General features: G+C 35.3%; 1 protein-coding gene across 3 annotated transcripts in view; it reads right to left on the minus strand.

Moving 5' to 3' along the window:
• The window catches only part of NAALADL2 (N-acetylated alpha-linked acidic dipeptidase like 2), a 910,351-nt gene that overhangs the window by 377,012 nt on the left and 507,199 nt on the right, over positions 1–26,140 (minus strand). For all 3 annotated transcript variants that reach the window (XM_016218033.2, XM_087818309.1, XM_087818310.1), the window contains 2 exons: positions 24,536–24,809; positions 13,018–13,137 (listed from right to left, as the gene is read on the minus strand). In XM_016218033.2, coding sequence (XP_016073519.1) covers positions 13,018–13,137; positions 24,536–24,809 — 394 coding nt within the window. The remainder of the gene's footprint in view (positions 1–13,017; positions 13,138–24,535; positions 24,810–26,140) is intronic.

Below are 26,140 nucleotides of genomic sequence, written 5' to 3' on the forward strand. Positions count from 1 at the left end.
TAGATCTTTAACCTCTGAAAGACTGGAACAGATCCTAATTTTATGACACATGAAAACTTCTTCATGTGCTTAAAGACTGTTTTAAATGCTCTCCTCCTTGGCCTCCTTCTGTTTGGATTAAGTAACTCCAAATTCTGTAATCCACCACAGTTTCCTGATAAACCACTCATTTCCAGCTATATTCCTCAATTTCTTCTACCCATTTTAAAATAAAGCCAATCAAACTGAAGCTGATATTCTACTAAGTAGAAATGCCATTTTCCACTTTTGCATACCTTTCTCTTGCTAAGGTTAACCGAGTAAATTTGTGCTTGGTTGCTTTTAATGATAATGCCCTGGTATCTCCTGGTCTTTGCTGCTTTTGGGCCAACTATTCATATTCTCCTATAACTGTGAAATTTCTCTGGGATTCTGAGACATCAAAGCAGCAAGGGGACATAATTAAATAGGATCCCCACCTGGAAGAAAAAAAAAGTGTGCTCCTACTCATTAAGATCTACTTCTTTCAGATAGGTATTTTTCAAATGTTTTGATTTTTAAAAAAAAACACCGATGCTTCCTCTGGATACAATTCTAATAGGCCTAGTTAGTGCAATAAAATAATCCTGTCATTTTCAACCCATTAATTAGCAACTATCATTTCTGTGAGGATTTTGTTAACAGCCAACGAGAAGCAGTACAATACTGGAAGATGTTCACAGCAGCCCAGCAGGCACTTCTCAGTTTCCCATTAAACATTCCATAGGCATCCATCAACTCATTACACTATTCCACATATCTGTCACCCTTTGCCAGGCTATCACATACAAGCATGCACCCTAAGACGATTCTTATGAAATATTCATAAACATTTCCAAGTTACAAATTCTTCACATTTAAGATAAGATTTAATGGCAACACTTTTCCGAAGAAGTTAATGAGGGTGCTTCTCTAATAACAAATGAGCTCAGCTGCACAAGTGCCCTATGATTTCACCAGGTACTCAGGCCTGAAACAAATTTAACACAAATTCAGGTTTATCATTTTTAGGGGCCTAAGGCTATGTCTTCCTGGCTGTCAATAATCTGATAAAAATATCAAACTTCAGTCAATGTGGATGAATAGAATTTTAACCCTAATGACCATATCAAACCCGCTGGTTGATTTTTACCATACTTTGCATGGAAAACATTTTTTTTTTACCCCTTAAATTAAGTCAGATTTAGACAGCTAAGTTTGTAGGCCTGAATCCTCTGATTAGTATACTTGGTTGACTGAGAGCAGAAGCTTACTGAAAGACACCCCACATAAATGGAAAGCTTGTCCAAATGGAAAGCATGTTTTGTAGGCACTCAAACAGCTCCCTTGGGAGGGAGGACAGGCTACATTAATACTGAAAGAGAAGCATTCTCAGGTGCTTGTTGAGAACCTGGTAAGTCCACCCTCACTCCCAGCTCCCACCTCCTCCATACATGCACTTTTTTATTTTGAAAATTTTTAATTTTAAGATGTCAATAGAAATGAAAATATAGTATGAATGACATGTGCAAATCACCTGGTTTCTCCAAATGTGGGATTTTGGGGGTTTTTTTGCATTTGTTTTATTTTTCAGGTGTATGTTTTTCATCCTGAATCATTTGAAAATAACCTGAAAAAAACTCTTTGTTCAGTTGTAAAGCACCATGATTGAGGCCACAATGATGGTGATGTTTAAGTGAAGGCAGCTGAAAGTAGAGGTTGCTTCATGAACACAGAGCAATTAAGGAGCTGTGGGGGTCAGAAAGGGTTTGGAGTAACAGCTCTGGCTCTCCTGTTCAATACATAGATGACAATGAGTAAGACACTCAGACTCTCAGAGACTTGGTTACTCACGTAGCACAGTGACCATCCCTACATCAGTGATAGTGTGAGGATTGTGTTTACATGAAATAATGTAAATTACAGTGTATCAGATGTTATTCAGAAAACTATGTTTCTAAAAATCTCCAGTGGAAATAAAACTGTCCCTTTATCATGGTAACAACACAGCAATAATAATGAACATTTATTGAGCACCTACTGAAAGTGAGGTGGTATAAGGATGACACTACTATCCTGGTTTTACAAGGAAGAAAATTAAGTCTTATAGAGGTTAAAAGGCTTGATGACTGACTCTTAGTGATTAAGTGGTTGAGCTGGGATTCAAACCTCATATAACTGATCAGATTCTATATTTTTCCCATGGAATGTGAGTTAAGAAATTTACTATAGATACAAATAAACAACTGATACAAATGCATACGCAAAGACCACTGGATCAGTATTGCAAGGAATTCGAATCTGCCTTTAGCTACCTTGCCCCAACATGTAGATAATACTATTCTTATACTTTTTCCTATTCTAAGTACACTAAATTGTTACTATCCTATCACCTTTCAATAAAACCTTTATAAATTATATTACGCATAGTACGCTAGTTCTCTCTTCATAGCCATGTGGCCTTAGCAGCTACATGGCCCATGGCCTTGCTGACTTCACACGCAGGATGCTGAACTGGACTATAATATGGAGCAGAAACTATGGGCAGTGGCCTTTATTCTGGCCCTCCTGAAGACATGATTGGACTTTTTCCATGGCGGGATGGATGGAGACGGGACCTTGGAGGGGAACCCCCTTAATTTTGCATCATCAATAAAGCTTTCCACAAAACCCCATCCTCCATGGGGGCTTCAGGAAATTAATTTCCTGGTGGCACCCCAAGAACTACACTTCCACCGATAAGACAGCAGTAACATCTTAACAAATTTCCCATTAAATACAGAAAGTAGTAATTTTTAATTTCCAGCATTTAATAAATATAATTTAAGCCAGGGAGGCTATCTCAAAACCTCTCAAGTCACCGAACATGGTCTCCTACTCTACTTGTAAAGTGTCATCTACATGCACGCATTTCCCAGTTTCAGGGCAAAAAACTTTAGAACTGTATGTTTCAATCAATCAGAATTTTAATGGGCCTCAAATTAATTGTAAAACAAAACTTTTTTTCTGGCTTATCTGTTGCCTGATCTATATGCCAACTTATTTTGAAAGTCAATTGTATCTCCCCCTTTTTGTAATCAATTAAAGCACACAAATGATGAAGCCAGGCAAAAAGAAAAAAACAAAACAAAAATCTACCTATTTACTAAGTCATACTAGGAATTTTTTTAAATCCCAAGGAAAATATTTTTATATATTGTTTGCAAATCATCATATACAATATCCCATGTGTAGCCATGTTTCACTTCAGTTCACTCTGCCATATTTTCTCAGACCTCTTTGAACCCGATTTAGCATTTAAACACCGTCATGCAGCGCCGTTGCCTATGAACTACAAACAATAAAGAATCCAGAACGCTGTATACAATTTTGAAAATTTTAGAAATTATTTCATTGGCGATCCTATCAAATTGTTTGATCTACTCAGAATCGTATCTTGAATTTACCAATATCTTTGTTTTACTTCAAAATAGACTGTTGTCTTCAAAACATGCTGAAAGCAATGACTACAAACACAGAAACAGACAATAGGTCGGCACGTATAATACCCCAGGAAGCCAATGGGGGCCGATTTGCTTCATTTTCTTTAATACAGGGAGGGGCAAAGGGGGTTTACAGTTGTTCATATAAAAAACAGTACAACAATTAATAAGCAATAACGCAGAATAAACTGTGTTTGGGGTGCTCACAACTGGAAACCTCCTTTTGCCCCACCTTGTATTCTAAATATAAAAAACAAAACCTTAAACTAGGCATTCCACCCATGTGTCAAAGGCTTAGATAACCCCCTATGGCAGTCACATAAAACTTCCCAGAAGAAAGCATCTGAAGTGGGTAGGACAACACTTGATGATCTGTAATATAACAGTATTTTTGGGAGACAGGCCAATTTCATTTAGTCTGCGAAATATCAATTTTTTTTTAACCAGTTTTAATAAAATGTTAAAATTGTCCTTTTCTTAACAGAACCAAAAATAAATTTTAGATTATATCACAGATTTTTAATATCCATAACACCATCACCAAGTTACACTACTATTTAATTACAGATATGCTATTATTTAAAGGCAAAGAATTGCACTAGAACAGGCAATCATTAATTTCGGTATTGAAACAATGTCAAGTTAGCATGGCATGTTAGAACTGTAAGGGCTCCTCCTGAATTTTATTCAATATCTCATTTTATATAGGATGACATTTATCATAAGACTGCTTGAAAATTGTCTTTGTATGAGAATGATAAAAGAAGTTTTATATAGGTAATCAATGTGCTTATGAAAAACAAGTATGTTCCTTAATACTAGGTAGGGATAGTAATTTTAACACAATAATAGATTTACACTAACACAAAAAGGAAATTATAACTGAAAATGAAAGAATAAACATGATTTTCATTGAATAATCTGCTGATGTTTCTTCCTTGATTGTGAATATTAGTTAAAATTTGTCTTCTACTATACTATGTATATTTTGGAAATTATAGAGACTCTAATCTTTTTAAATTTCCCAGTAGAAAATTGATTTAAAATATGGAATTATTCCAATAATGAGTGGAATTATTATTGTAAGAGTTTTGATGACTATAATGTACTAATTATTAAAGAAATGTCATAAGAAATCTATTATACTAAATGAGATCTATAGGTGTAATCTAAAATGCAATGCAAGAGAAAATATACAAAATTGAGGTAAAGGTTTAATAAAATTTGGAAATGTAAATCTAGTAAATAAAAGTAACTTTTTTTTTTTTTAATCTGTAATAGAAAGGTTTTTTTTCAAATGACACATTATTAAAACCACAAAATCTTTATTCTTAACTATAATATACACTGGGCTATAAAATCCTTCTAATTTTTTTGCACAAAAACAGCATACATTTTCAGTAGAAGGGGTCAATGGGGGAAAAAAGGGACATTTGTAATACTTTCAACAATAAAGATAAATTTAAAAATAAAGTTAATTAATATTTATGAGAATAGATTAACTTATGATAATTATTAAAATAATATTTTGTTGAGTGTATATTATTTCCAAAGTTCAAGTAAGAATATTTTAAGCTCATTTAGCTATAATAAGGTTTTATAGCTTATTAAAGGTTAATTTGTTGTAAAAATTTAAAAAAGTATATTGAATTTAAAACCAGATACAATATATTGTATAGCTGTCATTTTAATTACATAAATTTTAGGGAGAGATAATTTTCCCCCAAGTATTAATTTTTTTAATGATGTTTCTTTCCTAAGGTAATTTAACTTGTCTCTACATATTTTATAGCGACAACAGGTTAGTAAAGTACAAGCTGTTGCTGAGGACTCCTTGTCAATGTGCTCCGGGCAACATAATAATTAGTCTGTTTTTATTATAAGACAATGAGTCAGAAAAAAAAAAAAGAGAGAGAACTTAGAGCCATATAGCTAATGATTAATAATTAGACATCAAGTTGTTTCTTGTAAAAAGTTGTTAGTATATAGCCAAAAGTTTACTTATTTTTAAAATTTTAAATTTTTTTCAATACTCATCACCTCTATACAATATCAATGCAGAGTGAAAGGAACTATGTGAAATCTCACAGTTAACTTTAGGATAGTGTATTCTAAATTCAAATGTAAGAAAATCTTGAACAAAAGTTTCAATACCATAATCATTCCTGAAATAATCCAAATCCTTTACTGAAGTACTGAGCCTTTACTTACAGCAAGCAAGGCAGGGATTATACCAATTAGCAAATAAAGAGATCTTAGATTTTGACCACAAAGAATAGTGGCCATAAAGAAAATGGAATACAAATGAAAATGCAGTACTTCATAAAACATTTTGTTGTAATTAAATAAAATATTAGCTTACTTTTAATGAGTTCTTAGAAAATTCTAGGAATTGTGCTGAGTACTTAACATGTATTATTTCAGTTAATGTCTACAACAATCTTATGATGTAGGCAACTTTATGCTGTTCTTGGAGTCATGAATAATACCTCAATTTTCAAAATAAATTTAAAATTGGTGTTAGATGCTTACACTACTACTCTAGAAATGTAACATAATTTTAATTCCTAAAATAACACTATTTTCTTAATATTATATAATTCCATGACCTCAAAAAGTCTATGCATAAAAATAAATACTAAAGAACATAAAAATTGACACCATGTACTCTCCTGTTAAGGCATTGTGTATATTTCTCCTTAATAGTCAAGTTATATTTACCTTTAACATGCATACATGCATTTCTCCATTTATTTATATTTGCCTTATTCCACATAAAAATTAAAGAGACAACTTTCATTTTCATTTAATTAAGATTCAAATTATAGCTACAGGCTATCAACATAATCCTTATTGTTAAATAATGCAAAAGTGCAATCTTGAGAGACAATATTTCTGTAATTAATTTATCTAATGTGTATATTATCTTCAGTTCAGTTTTGCAAGTTTGAGAGAGCTGTCATCTTTTCATTATCAAATTCATGCCCTTTCTTTTTAGAATCTCATTCAGATTTTAAGGGCTTGATGATACTAACATTTATTAAGAATTTATGCATGCATTTTCAGATTTAATACTCACACACAACTTTATGAGTTGGATTTACTTTCACTACTATTGTAGAGATTTAAAAACCAACCAAACAAAAACAAACTCTAAGATTTCAGAGGGGTTAGATAATATTCTAAAGTCATATAACCATTAAGCCAAAGACCTTGGACTTGAGCTTGTCTGTACCATCCTTGTATCTGACCATGATGTCCTTCACTATCTAAAAACAAATTAACTGTTGAGCGCAGAACAAATACCAAAGACTGGAAAGGCTGGGAAACCTATCTACAGCAGAAGAAAATGAAGGGAGTCAATCAGACCCAGGAGCAGAAGGAAAAACAGAAATGTGAAAGGACTGAGTAGGATTATCACAAAGCCAGAAGTTAGTACCACAACAGACATCAACATCAGTGCATCCAAATAATTGCCAGAAAGTTAAAATATGTCTAAAGCTTACTCTTTCAGATATTAGAGGAATATATAATATGTAAAGAAGATTGCTGAAACATGTGTAATCTCAGGGAGTAAACTAGAATACTGGGTGCCTCCCTCCCTCCCCCCTCCCCCCTCCCCCCTCCCCCTCCCCCCTCCCTTCCTCCTTTCTTCCCTTCCTCCCTTCCTCCCTTCCTCCCTTCCTCCCTCCCTCCCTCCCTCCCTCCCTCCCTCCCTCCCTTCCTTCCTTCCTTCCTTCCTTCCTTCCTTCCTTCCTTCCTTCCTTCCTTCCTTCCTTCTTTCCCTCTCTCTCTCCTTCCTTTCCTCTCACTCTCTGTCTCTCTGTCTTCTGTCTCTCTTTCATTCTTTCTTGCTTTCTTTAACTTATACTATAAAGTTTAGTCATAATATTCAAATAGTAAACTTAATTAAATTATATTATTATGTAGGTATACTCAAAGAATGTGGCATTTATTTTTCTTCAAGTAGTACCACTCATTCCTAATTTGTCAGAAACAATCTATTCAGAAGTATAAACACCTAACAGTTGTTTCCTATCTATCATTTCCCTCCAGGCTCTTCCAAAAGGCCTACCTACATAAGTGTGCTATGGACTTAAGTGGTGGTTAGGTAGATTACATACTGTACAAACAATACACAATAGATATTCAACATAAAGTCTATCTAATGCATGTATAAAAAACTGCTTTATTAGTAGGAAACTACAGAATCATTTGGATTCCTGGATCATTAAAATTGTAATTATAAGGATAAAAATGTATATAAGAAAATGCAAAAATCTGCTAATATTTACTGATATCTTACTATGTAACAGTAAGCACTAGGAAGATGCTGTATGTTATTTTCTTTACAAAAATAGCAATAGCACTTGTGGATTTTTAGTGTAATTTTACCATGCCCAAAAGGCATAAGACATGTATTCATGGTAACTTTACTGCATACAAATTTGACTCCTACAAGATATGGGGCTGATATGCGATGTGGACACAGACAATGGCCCAGCCTTCACATTTCACTGGGATTTTCTTGATGTCTAGTTGTCATGGAGTACATAGTAATTTTTTATTATTGATTTTTGTGTGTGTGTGTGTGTGTGAAATGGCTCTAAAAAGAAAGTCAAATGCTTTTATTGCATTTTATAAAATAAATTCCTTACTAGAGTGCTATTTGGCAATTTGGGATTTTGTGAGGATCTTAGAATCTGCTTTGCTATGTCTCAGATTGTCACTGAGAGAAATCTAAGTGAATCCATTATGACAGGTAAGAGAATATTTTGTCTAAAAGCCTGAAGAATTAAAGCACTCTCCTATAAAATAAACTGCCAGAAATACAAAGTTAAAATAAAGCCTTTCCTCTGAGGTTTAAGCTAAAGGGAACTAGTCCAAGCTAGCCCTGGAGAATTCAGTTGGCTCCTTCCTGCAGCATGTATCTAAAAGCCATTTGCCTTTCACAGTTCCTGCTACACAATGAGGGGATTTTCTCATCAATCCGATTCCTGGAGACTAAATTAACAAGTACACAGTATTTACGGTGGAACTACTGATATCTCCTCCTTCTCGGCTGTAGACTATTTTTCTACTTGTTTAAGAGGCAATTTAATAATCACATTATGCTTCCCCTTTGCCTTCCTCCCTCACATTCAAAGATTCCCTACCAAATTCGTTTTTGAACTATGATTGAGGAACTACTGCTCAGCTCAAATAGCATTAACTTTTCTCATTACTCATTCAGCTGCATGTTCTCAGTGCAGATTCTCATATTTTAATCACGATTCATAGTTGTGACTCACATCGAAGTCCACTGGTCCTCTGCCTTTCACATGTCAGCCCCAGGATATATTTGATGAGCGGGTAAAACAAGAGTGGCTGTAACCATGCTGTCTAATCCATGCTTTTTTTCCTCTGTGCTTTGTGAATGTGCATTAATAGCTACAGTATCAGCAAATCTCCCAAACCTCTGGGACAATCTGCAAGAAACGGAGATGGCTAGAATGGAAGGTGAAAGAAAGGATGCCTTGATTCCTCGGCCTAGAAGGCAAGGCCAAGTTTGAGGCAAGGTTCTCTGCCTGGAGGGGGGATCCTGCAGAGAACTCTGTTAAATCTATTCACAGGCCTATAAGAAAGATAATCTGGGAAAATAGACCAGGTTCTTAATTATTTTGTCCTATTCTAGATAAACCACTACTTCACTATGTTATAGATGTGGCCAAAGGCTTTCATAAAATATTCTCTGGAGCAGTCAACTACAAATAAAAAGCAACTTGCTTTTTCTTAACCCATTATCTACTAGTAAGAATTTTGACTATTTGGCCTATAAGCACTGTTATAAAAAATTTTTAATGCCTTATGCCTACTTGAATTTTTAAAGGCTTTTTTTCTTACAAAATAGTATATACACAACCATTGTAGACAATTTAAAATTTCAGGAAAATATAAAGCGGTAGAAAATAGCCTTATTTCCATCTACCCAATTTATATAATTGGCCCCTGCCCACTAACAACATTTCAGTCACTATCACTGGTAGGTTGAACAAACAGGTTTCATGTGATGTACCCAGGGCGATGTTACTTTGATTCCCTCTGTCCTTTTAAAACATTCCTAGAGAGGAACATTCTTCCCCAAACACCTAGAAGAAGACTTCTGATTAGTGGTAGTCAAAAGTTCAATTTGTGTCAACTGTTTTAAGTAAATAATTAGAATGCCTAGTTCTCATACCATGATCAAAACTTTATCCTTGATATAAAGTTCTTCTTGCCCCTCCACCAGAGCAGGTCTGTGGTTGGAGGAGTGAACTCCGTTTAATTTCCTTCCTCGCTGACTAATGACACTCATCTATAAATTGATAATAATAATAACCCCTACCTCAATAATATAGTTAATGTGAAGGTTAATGTAATAATACAAAAAAAGGAGTTAGAAAAATATCCAGCTCACATTACTGTGTTACCATGGGAAACAAACACATTTTTCTACTTCCAGCTCCAACACAAACACTCCTATTCTGCTCCTATGTTTGATGCTAAGGAAACCTACCTCTTACTTTAGGACTCTCGGGTGAGTCAGACGCCAGTCTATGTCCCCCATCCTGCAGAGGATATTCATTAAGCCCTCCATGTGGTTCCATTGAAGCCCCAGTCACCAGGCTTGCAATGGAACTTATATTTCTCCAAAATTCCTATTTGTAAAATCCTCTTCCCCAAATCTTCAAACCTTTTACACCCTGTATAAAGTAAGGAGTTTAATAATAGTCTAACATGTTTTCAACTGTTTCCTTTGAAATACTGGTGTTGGGTAGCTCGTTTTGAAATATCCATTCTTTTATATATTAAAATCTGAATTAAAAACTCCAATTTAGCATCTTCATTATCTATCTATCTATCTATCTATCTATCTATCTATCTATCTATCTATCTATCTATCTATCTATCATCTATCTATCTACCTATCTATCTATCTATCATCTATCATCTATCTATCATCTATCTATCTATCTATCTATCTATCTATCTATCTATCTATCTATCTATCTATCTATTTATCATCTATCTATCTATCTATCATCTATCTATCATCTATCTATCTATCTATCTATCTATCTATCTATCTATCTATCTATCTATCTATCTATCTATCTATCTATTTATCATCTATCTATCTATCTATCATCTATCTATCATCTATCTATCTACCCATCATCTATCTATCTGTCTATCTATCATCTATCTATCTATCTATCTATCTATCTATCTATCTATCTATCTATCTATCTATCTATCAATCATCCATCATCTATCTATCTATCTATCTATCTATCTATCATCTATCATCTATCTATCATCTATCTATCTACCCATCATCTATCTATCTATCTGTCTATCTATCTATCTATCTATCTATCTATCTATCTATCATCTATCTATCTATCTATCTATCTATCTATCTATCTATCTATCTATATCTATCCATCATCTATCTATCCATCATCTATCTATCATCTATCTATCTATCTATCTATCTATCTATCTATCTATCTATCTATCTATCTATCATCTATCTATCATCTATCTATCATCTATCTATCTATCTATCATCATCATCTATCTATCATCTATCTATTTATCTATCATCTATCTATCTATCTATCTATCTATCTATCTATCTATCTATCATCTATCTATATCTATCCATCATCTATCTATCCATCATCTATCTATCATCTATCTATCTATCTATCTATCTATCTATCATCTATCTATCTATCTATCTATCTATCTATCTATCTATCTATCTATCTATCTATCTATCTATCATCTATCTATCTATCATCTATCATCTATCTATCTATCTATCTATCTATCTATCTATCTATCTATCATCTATCATCTATCATTTATCTATCTATCTATCATCATCTATCTATCATCATCATCATCATCATCATCATCATCATCTCTATCTCTCTATCCATTAGTTTACTCTAACTACACCATACACACACCTAAACAAACACATTAAAGACTCAGGATCTGAGATGAGACAGACTGGATGTAAATCCTGATTGTTTCATATAAGTAGCTGTTCATCTTTGAGACAGTCACTTATTCTTCTGCTGCCTTAGTTACCTCTCTATCTCAAAAATACAGTTACTGTGAAGACTATTGTGATAACACATAAAAGGTACTTAGAAAAATATCCAGCCCATATAACTAACAAAGTTATACCAACAAATAACAATAACATAATCATTATTACTATAATTATTATAAATGTCCTCTTTATAACTTATTTGTTTGACTTATAAGAATTTATCCATCATTCTTCTTCTTTACACTGTAATTGCTTTATAGGATCCAGCTGTACAAATGTAACATAAATGTCAATACGTAACCAGACTTACATATCCTTTCTAATATTCTGTCACACCACTGGTCATCTTTGTGTTTATCAACTCTGTTGTATTCCCCTTTACAATTTATTGACTGAACTGGAATTAATGAATCAAAATGTGATTATTTTAAGGCATTTAATACATGTTGACAAATTATCCTGCAAAAATTTATATCACTGTATACTCTATTTTCATGACCATCTTAAGACTCTGGACAGTTATGTACCAGACACTGATTTAAGTGGAAGGGCATCCTTGGGAGATAATGAAAATCAGGCACAGGATGTTCTCTTGTCTCCTTACAGAGTGCGCCAACAGATTTCGGAAAACTTTTTCAGACCTGGCAATTAACAAAGCTCCTTTAGGGCTGAGTGAGGACAAATCCCATATGTCTTTAGAACCAGAGAGTTCCAGTGATATAACTACACTGACCATTCTTTTTAATAGAAAAAGAAGATGCAGTAAGAATGAGCAGTAGTGGCTGGCTATGATGGTGGCTCATTACGGGATACTTAGATCAAACTGCTTTAGTTATGTAAATGCATCTAGTGGATGAGTGTTAATAAACTTCTGCTTAAGTAAAATAAATCAAAATTCTGCTTCTCCTTAGCATATTATAGTTCAATTAAATTCCTGAGCACAGTTAGTAAATGTGAAGTCATACAGTTGACAGAATCAATCACTAAGGACTGTAAATCAGCTAGATACTAGTCTAACATAAAACAGATAGTAATTAATAAGTTTTGATAATAGATTAAAAGTTTCACATATATCATAAGAAGAGGACAGTGTCATTCTCATTTTTAGCATTCCAGATAGGTATTGTTATGAAGAGTATGCCAATTTTGTCAAGGTCTCACAAATTCACCAATACTTGGCTTAAGGTATCTTCTGTCTTAAGTAATAAAAACATCAATTTCTTTCTCTTAACAATGTTAATTTAAAATGTTCTGTTTTGGAAAAGCCATTTTCCTGTGACACTCTCTGCCTCTGTGTGCCCCCCCCTTTCACTCACACACACACACACACACACACACACACACACACACCACACACACTCACTCAACACGCACACACAGGTGCATAAAACTTCAACAAAGCCAAACAAAATATTCACCCCATCACCAAAACACCAACATTGGACCAACCTTATAAAGCAGTGGCCATTTTCCTAATTTCAGGAGTGCAATCTGGTTTGTTACATTTCTCATCTTTGTAATCCTTGTTAAATCCTCTGCATTTCCATAACTCACATCAATGACTTCAGCCTGAAAGGGAAAAAAACAAAGAGAAATGAAGCCTTGTAGGAGGAGCGACAGCAACTGGCTCATTTGGTATGAGAAGGCCATTCACAGTGGCATGAGATGTTCAAGGAGAGCCCGTGTCACGTCTTGCCCAGGCCCGGCCACCGCGAGCCTGACCCCTGTCCTCCTGTCAGGCACAGCGGCTCTCGGGTCGCCTGAGAACAAGTTTGAGAGTCCTGCTTACTTTGTACTCACTCCTCTAGCTAAGCTGTGAAACCAGTTGGTGCTTCCAACAGACCACCAAGCTTATTATATTCTACACATGCATTTCTGCGCTTTGTAAAACCTGCAAGATTAATTCCCTTAAGGTTTAACTATAATCCCACCATTCTCAGGCTTAAAACCCATTCAAAGACTCTCCACTGTTACCCAAATTAAGCACAAAGCCCATCACGCACAGCTGCTCAGGTTGTGCACGCATCCAGCTACTAGTAATAACCCCTTGGGTTTTGCAGGGTAAAACCTGTGCTGCCACATGTGTCAACATGGCATTCAAGGACTTTAGCACATGGCTCCCAACTACTACTATTTCTGTCATCTTTCCCAGTACCCCAGACAGTTATCTTCTGCACTGGTATTTCTCATTTTTACAAGCCCCCTTTTATTAATATAAAAATGCCATGTCTTTCTGGAGGTCCTAATGAGTGTCCTCTGACACAGATGCACTTTCCTTTCTCCTTGAAAAGCACTTCACTGAAGGTTTTATCAAACACATGTTCCTATGAGCCAAGACGATATATTTCATCTTTATTTTCTGTAATTTCTATCCTCAAAACAGTTGTTAGGTTTTTCAATGATAAAATTATATTACAATGCAATGTGCTGTTTCGATCCAGAGCACATCCACATTGAGGTGCTGATAAGGAGCTAGCGGTGGCAAAAGTAGGGAAAGTATGAAAAGAAGGAACGGGATCTTAAACTCCACCCCCCCAAACCCCCCCCTTGCAATTGGAGCTAATGCACTTCAACCAGTTTATGAAAAGGGCTTCTGTAGAAGTCTCACTTCAGGAAAGAATTCTGTTTTCAGAAGAACATGTTAATACCACTGAGAGACTGGTAAGCTGGCTAGAAGAAACATTTCTGGCATAGAGTGTTTCCTTAGCAATTACATTCATCTGCAGTTGTAAAAACTTTGCTAAATACATTATAGCTCATTTCAAATGTTACCTGTCTGATGAATTGTATTTCTCTGTTGCTCAATTATATGGGACTTTCTCTAATTTGAACCCCAGAGTGATGTTTCTGTCTCTCTCAACACCCCCATGGGAACTTTTCTTGGTGATGGGCCCATTGTGTACCTATTCTCACCCAGGTGTCCAGCACACACTGTTGGCTTATGTCTTACATTAAAATGATTACAGCTTGTAAAATATCTCTGAAAAGTTAACCTGTACTTTCAAATGGATTTGCCAAGAAAACCTAATTTGTTAAAAACACTTCTGTCAGAATGTTCTTTGATTAAAATTTTGTTCCAATTAAAATGTGATTAAATCACTGCTTTACTAATACAATTTTTGAGTTTGCTAATATCAATATGATATACATAACTGTTGATCTGTGATTTTAAAGACCTGATTAAATAAATCATCACATAATATTAATAACCACATTGAAAAATGAGAAAATTCATACTTTCCAATTTCAAATTTCTAAGCTACCTACTAATTACTTGTGATTCACTGAGAGCATCTTAAAACAGGGCTATTACTCAATTGGTTACATTAATAAACATATTTTTCTTATTTAAGAGAACTTGGGGGGAAAATCACAGTGATCTCAGAAGATGTAGGCCAGTCTGTGACTTTTTTGTTTGTATACATACCACAAAGACATGGCAGCTACAAAAATACAATTCTGTAAAGAACATTTATACTATTGGAAAATAGCAATAACTTGCATCAACAATGGCAGTTTCAATTAAAGGATTTTTCAACTCATCTTTTACAAATAGCTCATGTCAACAGATTAAATAGGGTATTTTCACAAAAATATTCCTCAACACAGGCATCATTATATCAATTTATTTTGTCTTATGTACTTTGAAACTATTCATTAAAAATCAGTAATTATAGAAGTCTCAGTGTTCTGGTGGTTTGACAGGTGATACTAAAAATGTATTTATTGCTTTCAAAGAATGCCTCTGAACCAGGTCCTTTCTGAATGTCTCCTATTTACCTTCAAGCAAGCTGAAAATCACAGCTGGAAGAAAGCACAGTGAATTTTTCTTAGACACAAATCAATATACAATGATATGATAAAATGTCAAGCCATTTCTTTCCACATATTCTAGTTGCAGGCACCTCTTCTTATTGCATTCATTCTGTCACACTAGAAAATCGTCCACTCAACTGGTTGGGCTACTATGATTAACTTACGTCCAAATGACTAGTCCCTTTGGGAAATGTCAAATAAGCAGGAATTTATGTATCCACTGAACTATTCACTCCATATGTACTTTTTTTCATTGTGAACTTCACTGACACGTAGGAGAGAGTACTGAGAGGTCCAGAATAAAATGGAACTAGTTGTTTTGTTTTAAATTTTTTTACCAAAGAGAAATATAAAAAAGTCCCCATATTAATTTTGTTTAAATAATATGTTAATTTTAAAACTAAGAACAAATAACTTAAAACAACAGCAACAATTCAGACAGAAAGCCAAATATTTTATCCTTGGTTAAAAATAGAAGTATTGAGATGACAACAGAGGGTGGTGGGCCATATAGAAAAAGCTGAGAGGAAGACTGGCACACTTTAGAAACAGACATTAAACATTAAAATACAATTATCTTGTACCTATGGTAAAATATGTGATTAGAAGGAATCGTAAACCAGACAACTGACAATGACTAAACATCAAAATATTAAACAGTGATTCTATTATGTCAGTGGTTCTGTTACCATAGAAACTAGCTAGCTAATATTAAAATAGGGAGAGAGCAAAGTGGAGGCTAGACATTATAATTATAGTCCTCTGGGCAGCTGCACCAGGAAGCTGCAGTTTTACACTCCCCACAGGGAGCCACGGGTCCATTCCCAGCAGATCACCAGGAAAGGGGCCCAACAAAAGGGAAGATGCGCACATGCACAGTGTAGCTGGGTGATGTAGGGAAGGTGCCTGCTTGTCAGTCTAACCTGGGGATTAAAGATAATTGGCTCCAGGGTGAAGCCACTGCAAGCTCATGAAATCCTGAAGGATTCATTGGTTAAGCTCCTAGTTAAAATGATCAAAGGAGTTCTCTCTCTCTTGTTCCTCTTACACTCCTGTTTCTAGCTTGTTCTGTGACCTGTGCTAGCCTGCCATGTGGCCCTAGGAGCCACGTGACCCATGGTCATGCAGACCTTGTGTGCAGTGGACTGCTGCTGGGAACTCGAGCTAAGCTAGCCAAATACTGGACTGGACTGGATTTTAATATGGAGCAGAAACTCTGGTCAGTGACTTTAATCCTAGCTCTGCTGAAGACAAAATGGGGCTTTTTCCAAGGTGGGAAGGAGGGAAATGGCATCTTGGAGAACTCCCTTAATATTATATCATCAATAAAGCATTCCATGATACCTAATCCTCCTGTGGGGGCCTAAGGAATTTCTTGTTCCCGTGGCACCCCAAGAATCCCACTTCCACCAGGAACAGGTGGGGACACAGAGGGCATCCCACCAATGACAGTTCTATGGTTCTATTAAAAAATGGAGGAGTACCCGGGGCAGAATCAACAGAAGACAGAAATGAAATTATTTCCTGTAGTCAGCTAAGTAAAACAAATAGAATCATCATAACATGTAACTGGGTCAGAGAAGTGTCTCTGAGGGTGGCCTGGGCTCCACACTGAGGAATAATCCAGTGCCATGTTTCTCTTCTACCTTGAAGCAGCAAAAATTATTCATGCATAGGAAACGATATATGCTTTGAAAATTTTCAGGCTTGACATTCTCAATCAAATCAATCACTCTGAATCTTCCTAGTTCCTCTCTAAGAGAGATTCTGAATGTACAGAATGTTTGAAAAGCCAGCTTTGACTAAAACAGTAATTTTCTCCTCAAAATTAGAAATGGTAAATTCAAGCAGTTCTCATACTGACAAAATAATTGATCAGAAGTATCATTCATCTCAATACAAGTTTTACTTTAGAAATTTACTACTAGCTTATATAATTTAGCTTTTGAATATCCTTTAAATGAAAGTGCTTATGCTTATTAGAAACTTGTAAAGTCAAAATGATCTCTGATGTTTACCTTTGTCCTTCTTAACAGCATGAGTATAATGGTACTTAAGAAGGATTCAATATTTAGAGATTGTTAGAATTTTATTAGCACTTCTTTTTCAGGTTCATGCAAGAGCTTTTCATCATGGACATTATCAGGAAAATCACAATGTACTGAAGCATAAAAACCATCACTATTTCCTACCCAGTCCCAGTGGCAGACATCACTAATCAATCATAGATTTTCAAACTGTGTCTCTAAACATTATTCTACCTAATCAAGACCAAGATGATAGAAACAGGATAAGAAAGGAGCTACATCAGATACTTAATAGTTTAATATTAAATAATTGTTAATTTAAATAACTAATTTTAAACTTATACTTACTTATTGAAAATATTTCATAACTGAAACAACACAAGTACTAATCAGTGAAAATGGACTCTTAACCAATCAGAAGGGAGATCATGTAGCGAGCAAAACTAGTATATGCCAACTGAATTCAGCATTAAGCATGCAAAACACAGTACATTTTGCTGTATTTGGTTTAAGCAATCAGAAAAAGGGATGGCTTGTCGTATTTATCCTTTTTTCTTTTAATAAACCCTTGATGAAAGAAAACATTTGCTACAATGTTATACTAAATGCAGTGTCTTGGCATACAGTAATTATTTAACATATTTGCAGTTTTTAAAATTAATATAACCTATACACATCCATTGGAATGATAGCAAAATTAAGTTGAAAATTATAATATAGCAATTTAACCAAAGTGAAGGGCAGTTCTGTCAGGATTGTATTTCTATATTTTAAGTCTACAGTCTCCAAAGTCAACAGACAAAGTCATGTGCATTTGTGAGGATTAGATGAGTATAGAATCTGAGGAACTTTATCGGTGAAGGAAAGAGCAACAGCTCGGTGGTGCCCAACAGTTCGAAGCAAGAGTTAGCTGGTGGACACGCAGCTGAGAGAGGGCTGTGTCTTGGTCAGTTTTTCAGCTTTTATGGAAAAGGAGACCATTCATGCAAAAAGAAGGTTTATAGACTGAAAAGAAGATTTAACCTCATTTGGTCTACAAATCCTAAAACAAAAGAAGTATAGAGAAACTGGATCTAGATTATTCTTTCCCAAAGTGAGAATGAATAAAATAAATTAGTGTAAAATTGATTACTCCTACTCTACTTATATTTTCATGAACATCAGTGAGAAGTGATTATGAGAGTTTCTGTAAATTCATCACTTTTCCCATGTTTAACCTATTTACTCTGTTTCCCTACAGTGACCTAAGAATAAGACTCTTAAAAAATCAATTACAGCATCAGCAGCAGCTCTGGTTAATTGCTCTAGAGACAAGCATCCTGGAAAGACTCAATCATTTCCCCTGGGGTGAAGCCAGAAGGCAATGGGGAAATAGGATCATTGTCTTGAAAGTCTAGGCTGAGAGCCGGTGGACCAGTTCCAGGTGCTTGAGGACAATGACAGAAGCTCAGCAGATAATTTTTGCTAAATGTTCCAGGAGCTAGAAGTATCCCAGGAAAGGATACACAGGGGCAGGCATAAGTACGTTTACAATTGTGAGTATGGGAAACACAGATTTCATTCTTGTATCATTGTTTATTAATGAATTGTAATATGATTTTTATTACAACTATGAACCTAGTTTTGCTCACCCCTGTATCTGACATAATTTGAGGAAATTCTTGATCTTCCGTTAGCTTCGTCTAGGAGGTAAACTCTATCTGACCATGGGACTCCCCTTTCAAAAAAAACACACACAAGGAAATCCTGTCACTTCCTATACAATTAATGATTTCTGAGTTGCCTCTTTGACCCTGAATGGAAGGCATACAAGGTCTGAAGTGGACCCTGGGTGCACTCTCGCTTTCTACCCGATGGCATTGTTCTTGGCTCTGTCCAGCCCACCCGAATGTAGGTGGGCTGTCGTTGGCACTCCAGTCTCGCCGAGTGCTATGAAGTTGTAAGTTAGTAAAACTAATCTCTGGCACACGCACACAAAAACAAACAAAAACACCCTGATGTGTAGTATTTAAAAACTTCTGTGGTTTAAATACCAGACCAGAACTAGAAACATCCACAGAATCAACTTTCGATAGCAGGAACAAGCTGGTTTAAGCCAGTCCAGGACACGAATGGGACACCTGTACTTGACCTTGTAAAGTCACGGGACAACACACTATTTATGTGGTTAACGGCAAGAAGAGGTAGCCCTGGCCAGTTGGCTTGGTTGGAGAGTTGTCCTCTACTCCAAAGGCGGGCGGGTTAGAGCCTTTGTGTGTGTGTGTGTGTCCATGTGCATGTACATGTGCAAATGTTTATTATGAGGATTAACTTGGACAGGACTTATCACACAATATAAAGGAAAAAGAATATCAATACTTAACCTTTCATGTCCTCTGTGCTACACATTTTACTATGGAGATTGTATCAATCATTTCAGTCTATCTTCAGAACATTCATATTTGGTGGACATATCTGTCCATTTTTGCAGATGAGGAAACTGAAGTTTAGGATATTTAAGTACCTTGCTCATATCCGAGCTAGCAGCACTGAGTAATGCAGTTTTGTAATTGTTTACCTAACTGCCAGTTTCCCCTGTTAGACTTCCAGCTACATACAGGCAGTGTCCAAAGCTTTTTTATTAATGACTTTGTCCCCTGTGATTGGCATATAAATGGCACTTAGTATGTATTCACTGAATGTTGAATGATTCTTGTTATATTAGTGAGACCCAGCTGGCTAAGTTCCATATTAGTCAGTGAATCTTTCAATATCAAATTAAAATATATGGAGAAACATTAATAATCACAGGGCACTTTATTTAATAAATGATATTCAACTTATTAAGGCAAGGATATTGAAGGAGTTTCTAATTCATTCAAGGGAATTCTTCCTAGAGTCAATGAAAGTAATATGGCATAATTCTGCCTTTTAAAATCAATTAGATTAGTGTGCCAAAATAGTGCATAAACTTAAGGATCAACTTTTACACAGATCCCTCTAGTTCTAAAGTGAGGTAAATCTGACATGTAAACTACATACTTAAAGTGCTGGCATTTCATGGAAATTAAAATATAAATTAAATCTTCTAAGAAAGTTACATTACCACTTTATAAGTGGTATACCTCATCATATCAAAAGTAAAAATAAAAAGGCTCACCTAGAATTTTCTGTCAAATGACACTTAATTGTGGAGATTCAGAAACTTTACACATAACTTTAGTTAAATTAGTCTATAGTCAAATACTTTCTCACTAAAATATTAATTCAACAATTTTTGTTTTAAAACTTATATTTTATATGCTTTTGTTCTCTATCCCAGGTAGAAGATGTAGCCTTTCTAACAAATATTTAACTAGGGACAATATCTTGTAACAGATCACTTCTTTATTTGTAAATGCTTCTGTCTAAATTTTAAATACTGGAAAAATATACACTTTAATATATATATACCTTAAATATGTAGAAACTAGTCCCATAATTATTACCCTCTAATTAGCAGAAATTGTGGAATTGTTTGGTTAACTCAGTGCACAAAGCTCATAATATCAGAAATGGATGGGATTTGGGCAAAGGGATTATATGTAATTAAAAAAATAATGACAACTTTATACAATTGTATTCACAGCCATTTATCTCACAACTGTTCATTGTTGATCAAAAGATGGATTCCAAGAGAAAAATAAGGAGTTGAATAAACGCTAAGTCATTTTCAGCATTGAACACAGCTCCAAGCTTACATTTCTCTGTTGGTGAGACAGTAGCTTAATCTTCATACTCAGACAATAATACAATCCCATTGCACTCCTTTAGCTTTCTGATATTTTTATCTATAACAGGAAATCTTCAGAGCCAAATGCATGTAGCTTTGCCTTCAAGTTTGTTTTTGTTTGAGAATATTTAAAATAAAACAAGAAGATAAATTTTTCCTAGCCATGAGAAAATAGACATCTGACTAGAAATTATTCAAAGATTCCATGAAGTGGTTATATTTTTACTCTTTAAGACATTTTAACAAATTATTTGATAGTATTCAGATTTCATATATCCTGGTATTTTACAAAACAAAGATAAGAACGCTCTTCAGGCCCAACTTGACAGAATCTGTAATTCTGCATTTAAAAATAAAATAGTTCATTCCTAGTTTCATTGAGTTTTCAGTTTTCAATTAAACTATGATCAGAGATTTATATATAGTTCATTATTTCTTCATGCTTATCAAGGCATTTTCCTCCCTGGTGATTAATATTTGTCATGTTAAACAGAATACAAGAAGATTATATTCAGACAATACAGTAAAAGTTTGTACTTCCAAGTTTCATGATAGATAGTTCTGATATTTTCCTAATTTATTCCACTTGAATATATCTACTTTATGCCACATAATAATAATAATAGCTAACATTTATAGAGTGCTTTCCAAGCGCCAGGCACTTTACATGGTTTATACCATTTCTTGCCCACAACAACCACTTGAGATATTATTCTTCCCCTTATGCAAATACAAACATTAAGGCTTCCAGGACTGAAGTGGCCAACCTATAGTCATTAACCTAATCAGGAAGGTGCTGGCTTCTGGGTTCTCTAAGGAATGAGGTAATGATAAATGTCTTGATAAAAATATTTAAGCACAATTAATGGGTTGGTGAAAATAAATTTCTACAGAAAATTTGCCCGGCTGGGCATGGCTCAGCAGTGGAGCATTGACCTAGGATCCAGGCAATCAGGGTTCGAGTCCCGGTCAGGGCACACGCCCGGGTTGCGGGCTCAATCAATGACTCTCTCATCATTGATGTTTCTATCTCTCTCTCCCTCTCCTTTCCTCTCTCTGAAATCAATAAAGATATATTAAAAAAAAAATTTTTTCTACAGAAAATTGCATGATTTGGCTTATCTGTCAGACACAAAATAATGCTTAATGAAAACTCTGACATCCATAAAATATATTGGACTAAAAACAAATCCCCTGTTCAAAACTAAGAACATGGCTGACCCAATCTGACCAACTCATATTAAATATTAATTGTTCCTTTTCCTTTCTGCATCTGTGTGGGTTTCACAAAGGACAAAAGAAATAATTGCACAGGAATCACATAAAGTCATTCATTCTATTTGTACAACTGACTAGACGTTGTCAACACTCACTACCAATGTCTTTAACATTATGCTGATACTACAGTTGATATTTACCTTTTAATAAAAATATAAATTACTGTTTATTCTTGGAAGCTAACCTCACTCATGCTAAATTATTTATGTATCCATTTTAATATGTATTTTGCATCTGACAGGACAACTCTCCTTAGGAACCTCTTACTGACCCACCTGTCATTATGATGGGGTAAACAATGTCACCTTTCCAGTGCTCGATGAATTACAAAGAAGCTGCAAAGTACACCATCCATCATGCTGGCACTAAGCAGGTTTTCGAAGTAGATCTCAGATATCACAAATGCTGTTTAGACTGTTACCAAAAAGCAAAAATTGGAAGCTTATACAAAACAGTCATATGATGAATGGACATGACAGCTCTTCAAAGAAAAGGGGCACTCCTCTTCTACAAATAACCTTGTCAAAAGCAAAGTAGTGGGGAGCTTTGCTGGCAGTCAAACTAGAATAATTTAGGAAGTTGTTAATGGTTCTGCCTGATAGAAATTCATGCAAACACAATGTACTCAAAATAAAAAATTAGGTATGCCTGAATCAGCAGCAGCAACCTCTCAAGCTTGATTTGAATTAGGAAATGATCTGAAGGCATATAGAAAAATCACCAGTGTTGTATTAATTAGAAATGTGGGTATCAATAATACACCTGTCTAAAACATGTACATGAAATATGCAAGTATTCTATGTGCATATAAAATAGTCACCTATAAATTGCTTTGCTTTTGAAAATCATAATACAAATAGAGCTTAAAAATCCATATAAATAACTTAGTGTATCCTTTATTGAGTAGATATTGAAATTAATATGTATTTACCATAGTAGATTTAAGTTATTAGTATAATTCTAAAAAGTTATTGTCAGTGTCTTCATCTAATTTGCCTGGTTAAGTTCTCAAATTGTGTTCTCCATATGGAGGTGTTTGTTTTATCCTTTAACACTACTTGTGTCTAATTGGCATATTGTCTTTACTACGGCCTAGGTTCTGTCCTCCAAGATTCACTTATATTAGTCAATTTGATTCTCACAACAGTTATGATGTTGGAAATAGTTCAGTTTTCAAAAGTCTCCTTTGATGAACATTCTGGTTTACAAACGCCGTAAACTTGACAGTAAATGCTTCAGTTTTCGAACACACCTCAGAAGTGGAACAGGCCCTGCAGCATCCGCTGAGGGCAAGACCCTGAGGCCCAGCTGCGGGCTGTGGATCCCTCGGTTTTCGAACATGTCAGAGCTCGAACGGGCTTCCGGAACAAAGTACATTCGAAAACCGAGGTGCCACTGTATGATTGTGCACATCACAGATATGAGGAGACAGCCTTACATGAATAAGTAACAGCAGGTAACTGGGGAGCTGAGAGAGAAATTCGTCCATGTGGCTCTAGAAGCCATGCACTTAACCACAATGCCAAAAAAACACACCAGCAAAAACAAACAAAACCCCCAAACAAAAAAACCCAGCTAACGCACAAAATAGCAAAGCAATAATCCACAGCTGGCCCCCTAGCTCAGGTGTTTTCCATTCAAGAAAGTAGAAGTACTAGGTTTCAAATATTTCCAGTCTTAAATGTGTGAATGATCACATCAGTTTCCCACTGTGGTTCTTGTGTGCCGACGGTTTCAAAACCCAACTGTCTCCATTTCCATTGCGTCTGTCCTAATCAATCTATTAAAATTTGCCTTTCAAAAACAGAGAATGAAATGAACATGAACTATATGTGTTCAGCAAAATGTGAATGACTCAGTCACATGTTCAACACTTTTGAATTAAATTCTTCTAACGTGTTTTCACTTCCAAAACATGACAAGGAAAGGGTCGGACAATCCAGATCTTCCTTTTCCTTTCCTGGCACCTCCACACTGAGAACATTTAATGGTTACTTTGGTATGTTGCATCTTGCCAGTTAGTTCAATTTAGATGAAAGCTGTTGTTTTCTAATTCTATTTCACCGTAAATGACAGAGACAAATGGTCATATTACCTCGAGAGTTCCTTTGGCAGAATAGGCTGCGTATGAGTAGAGCAGATCTTGGCTGCTGTGTGTCCTGGCGTCTTCACTGCACGGCTGGCCATTAGGATGAAAGCATTGGCCACTGCTGCTCAGAGTCACAGAGCTGGGAGAAGGGCCTGGCAGATTAAGCAGCACAGAGTAATTTACAAACTGTACATCTTCGAGGCCCAAAGAAGTCCATTGAGTCTTAATCGCCTTGGAAATTTCTGTGTCATCTTCACTTCTGTACAGTTGTATCAAATTTCTGAAAGAAATTCAAGAAGCACATTCTAAAAAAAGAGAAAATCTTTATTTTTTTTAGTTGTGATTGTTCCATATATGAACAATTATTAATAGCAGTGGGACACGAAAGATGAATGAGACCGGACACTACACAAGAAACTCCCGGTTGGGTAGAGGCGATGAGCCTGCACAAAAATTGTACTAAATCAAAACAGAATGAATTAAGTTCTTAAGAACTAATAAAGCACTGTGGGACTGCAGAGAAGAGAATGATTAATGTCAACTAGTTCTTTTATTAGTTCTGATCCTTCTGTGGACATCAACACCATCCATTTAAAACTCATTTCCAAAACAAGGAGTAATTCTGGTTGAGAGAGTATTACAGTTGCTATGATTTCATATACAGCTATGTGACTAATACAAAGCTGTTGCTATTTAAAATGAAAGAGACAGAACTCTTTTTGATACAAGTTACATGCCAAATGACATGATGCTATGACCACAATGATATACAATAAAATTAGTTTATCATGATAAAACCAACCACAGACTGTCAAACCAATATGAAATTCATTTTTGTGTGTGCATGCTTAAGCCTATAAATTTATTTATTCCTATACCTGTTCCATAACCCATAGTGATGTGGGGCAAGGAAGGGAGGGAGGGAGAGAGAGAGAGAGAGAGAGAGAGAGAGAGAGAGGGGGAAAGGATGAGCTCATGAACAGGCCTGGTGTTCTGGAGTTGAGGGTGGGCACCTAATGTTTTACTGGCTCACTCTTTATTGTTGAATTAAAAACTTAGCAGGGATTTAAAGCACAGGAAGAGAACAAACCAGCAGCCTAAATGGTCAGTTATCCAATTTAACCAAGATTTTTTAAATGAAGGAGCCCCAGCGGGGGAGGCTGCCTGGCTCTTTGTCTAGTGTGTGGCTGGCAATGGGTTTATTAGAGATTGCCTTCTTTAGAGCAGGTGCCTCTTTGAAGTGGATCCCTCAGCAATCAAAGGTTAAATCAGGCACTTGGGTTACAAAAAGAAAAGCCACTGTCAGGGCTTACACCATATAAATATATATATATATATATATTTTTTTTTTCCCCAGCTTTATTGACATATTTGACATGTAACATCGTGTAACTTCAAGGTGTACAACATGTTGACTTGACACACTACATGCTGCGAAATGATTACCAGCACAGTGTCAGTGAACACCTCCAACACACCACATAGCTATCATTTCTTTTTTGTAATGAAAACACTTGAGTTCTGCTCTCTTAGCAACTTACAGCACGGTGATTTTAATTAATCTACGAATTCTTGTGTGGTCTGTTTTGTCATCCAGTATTAGTTTTCTGA

Source organism: Miniopterus natalensis, chromosome 6, assembly GCF_054644295.1.
Source record: "Miniopterus natalensis isolate mMinNat1 chromosome 6, mMinNat1.hap1, whole genome shotgun sequence".
Classification (NCBI taxonomy): Eukaryota; Metazoa; Chordata; class Mammalia; order Chiroptera; family Miniopteridae; genus Miniopterus; species Miniopterus natalensis.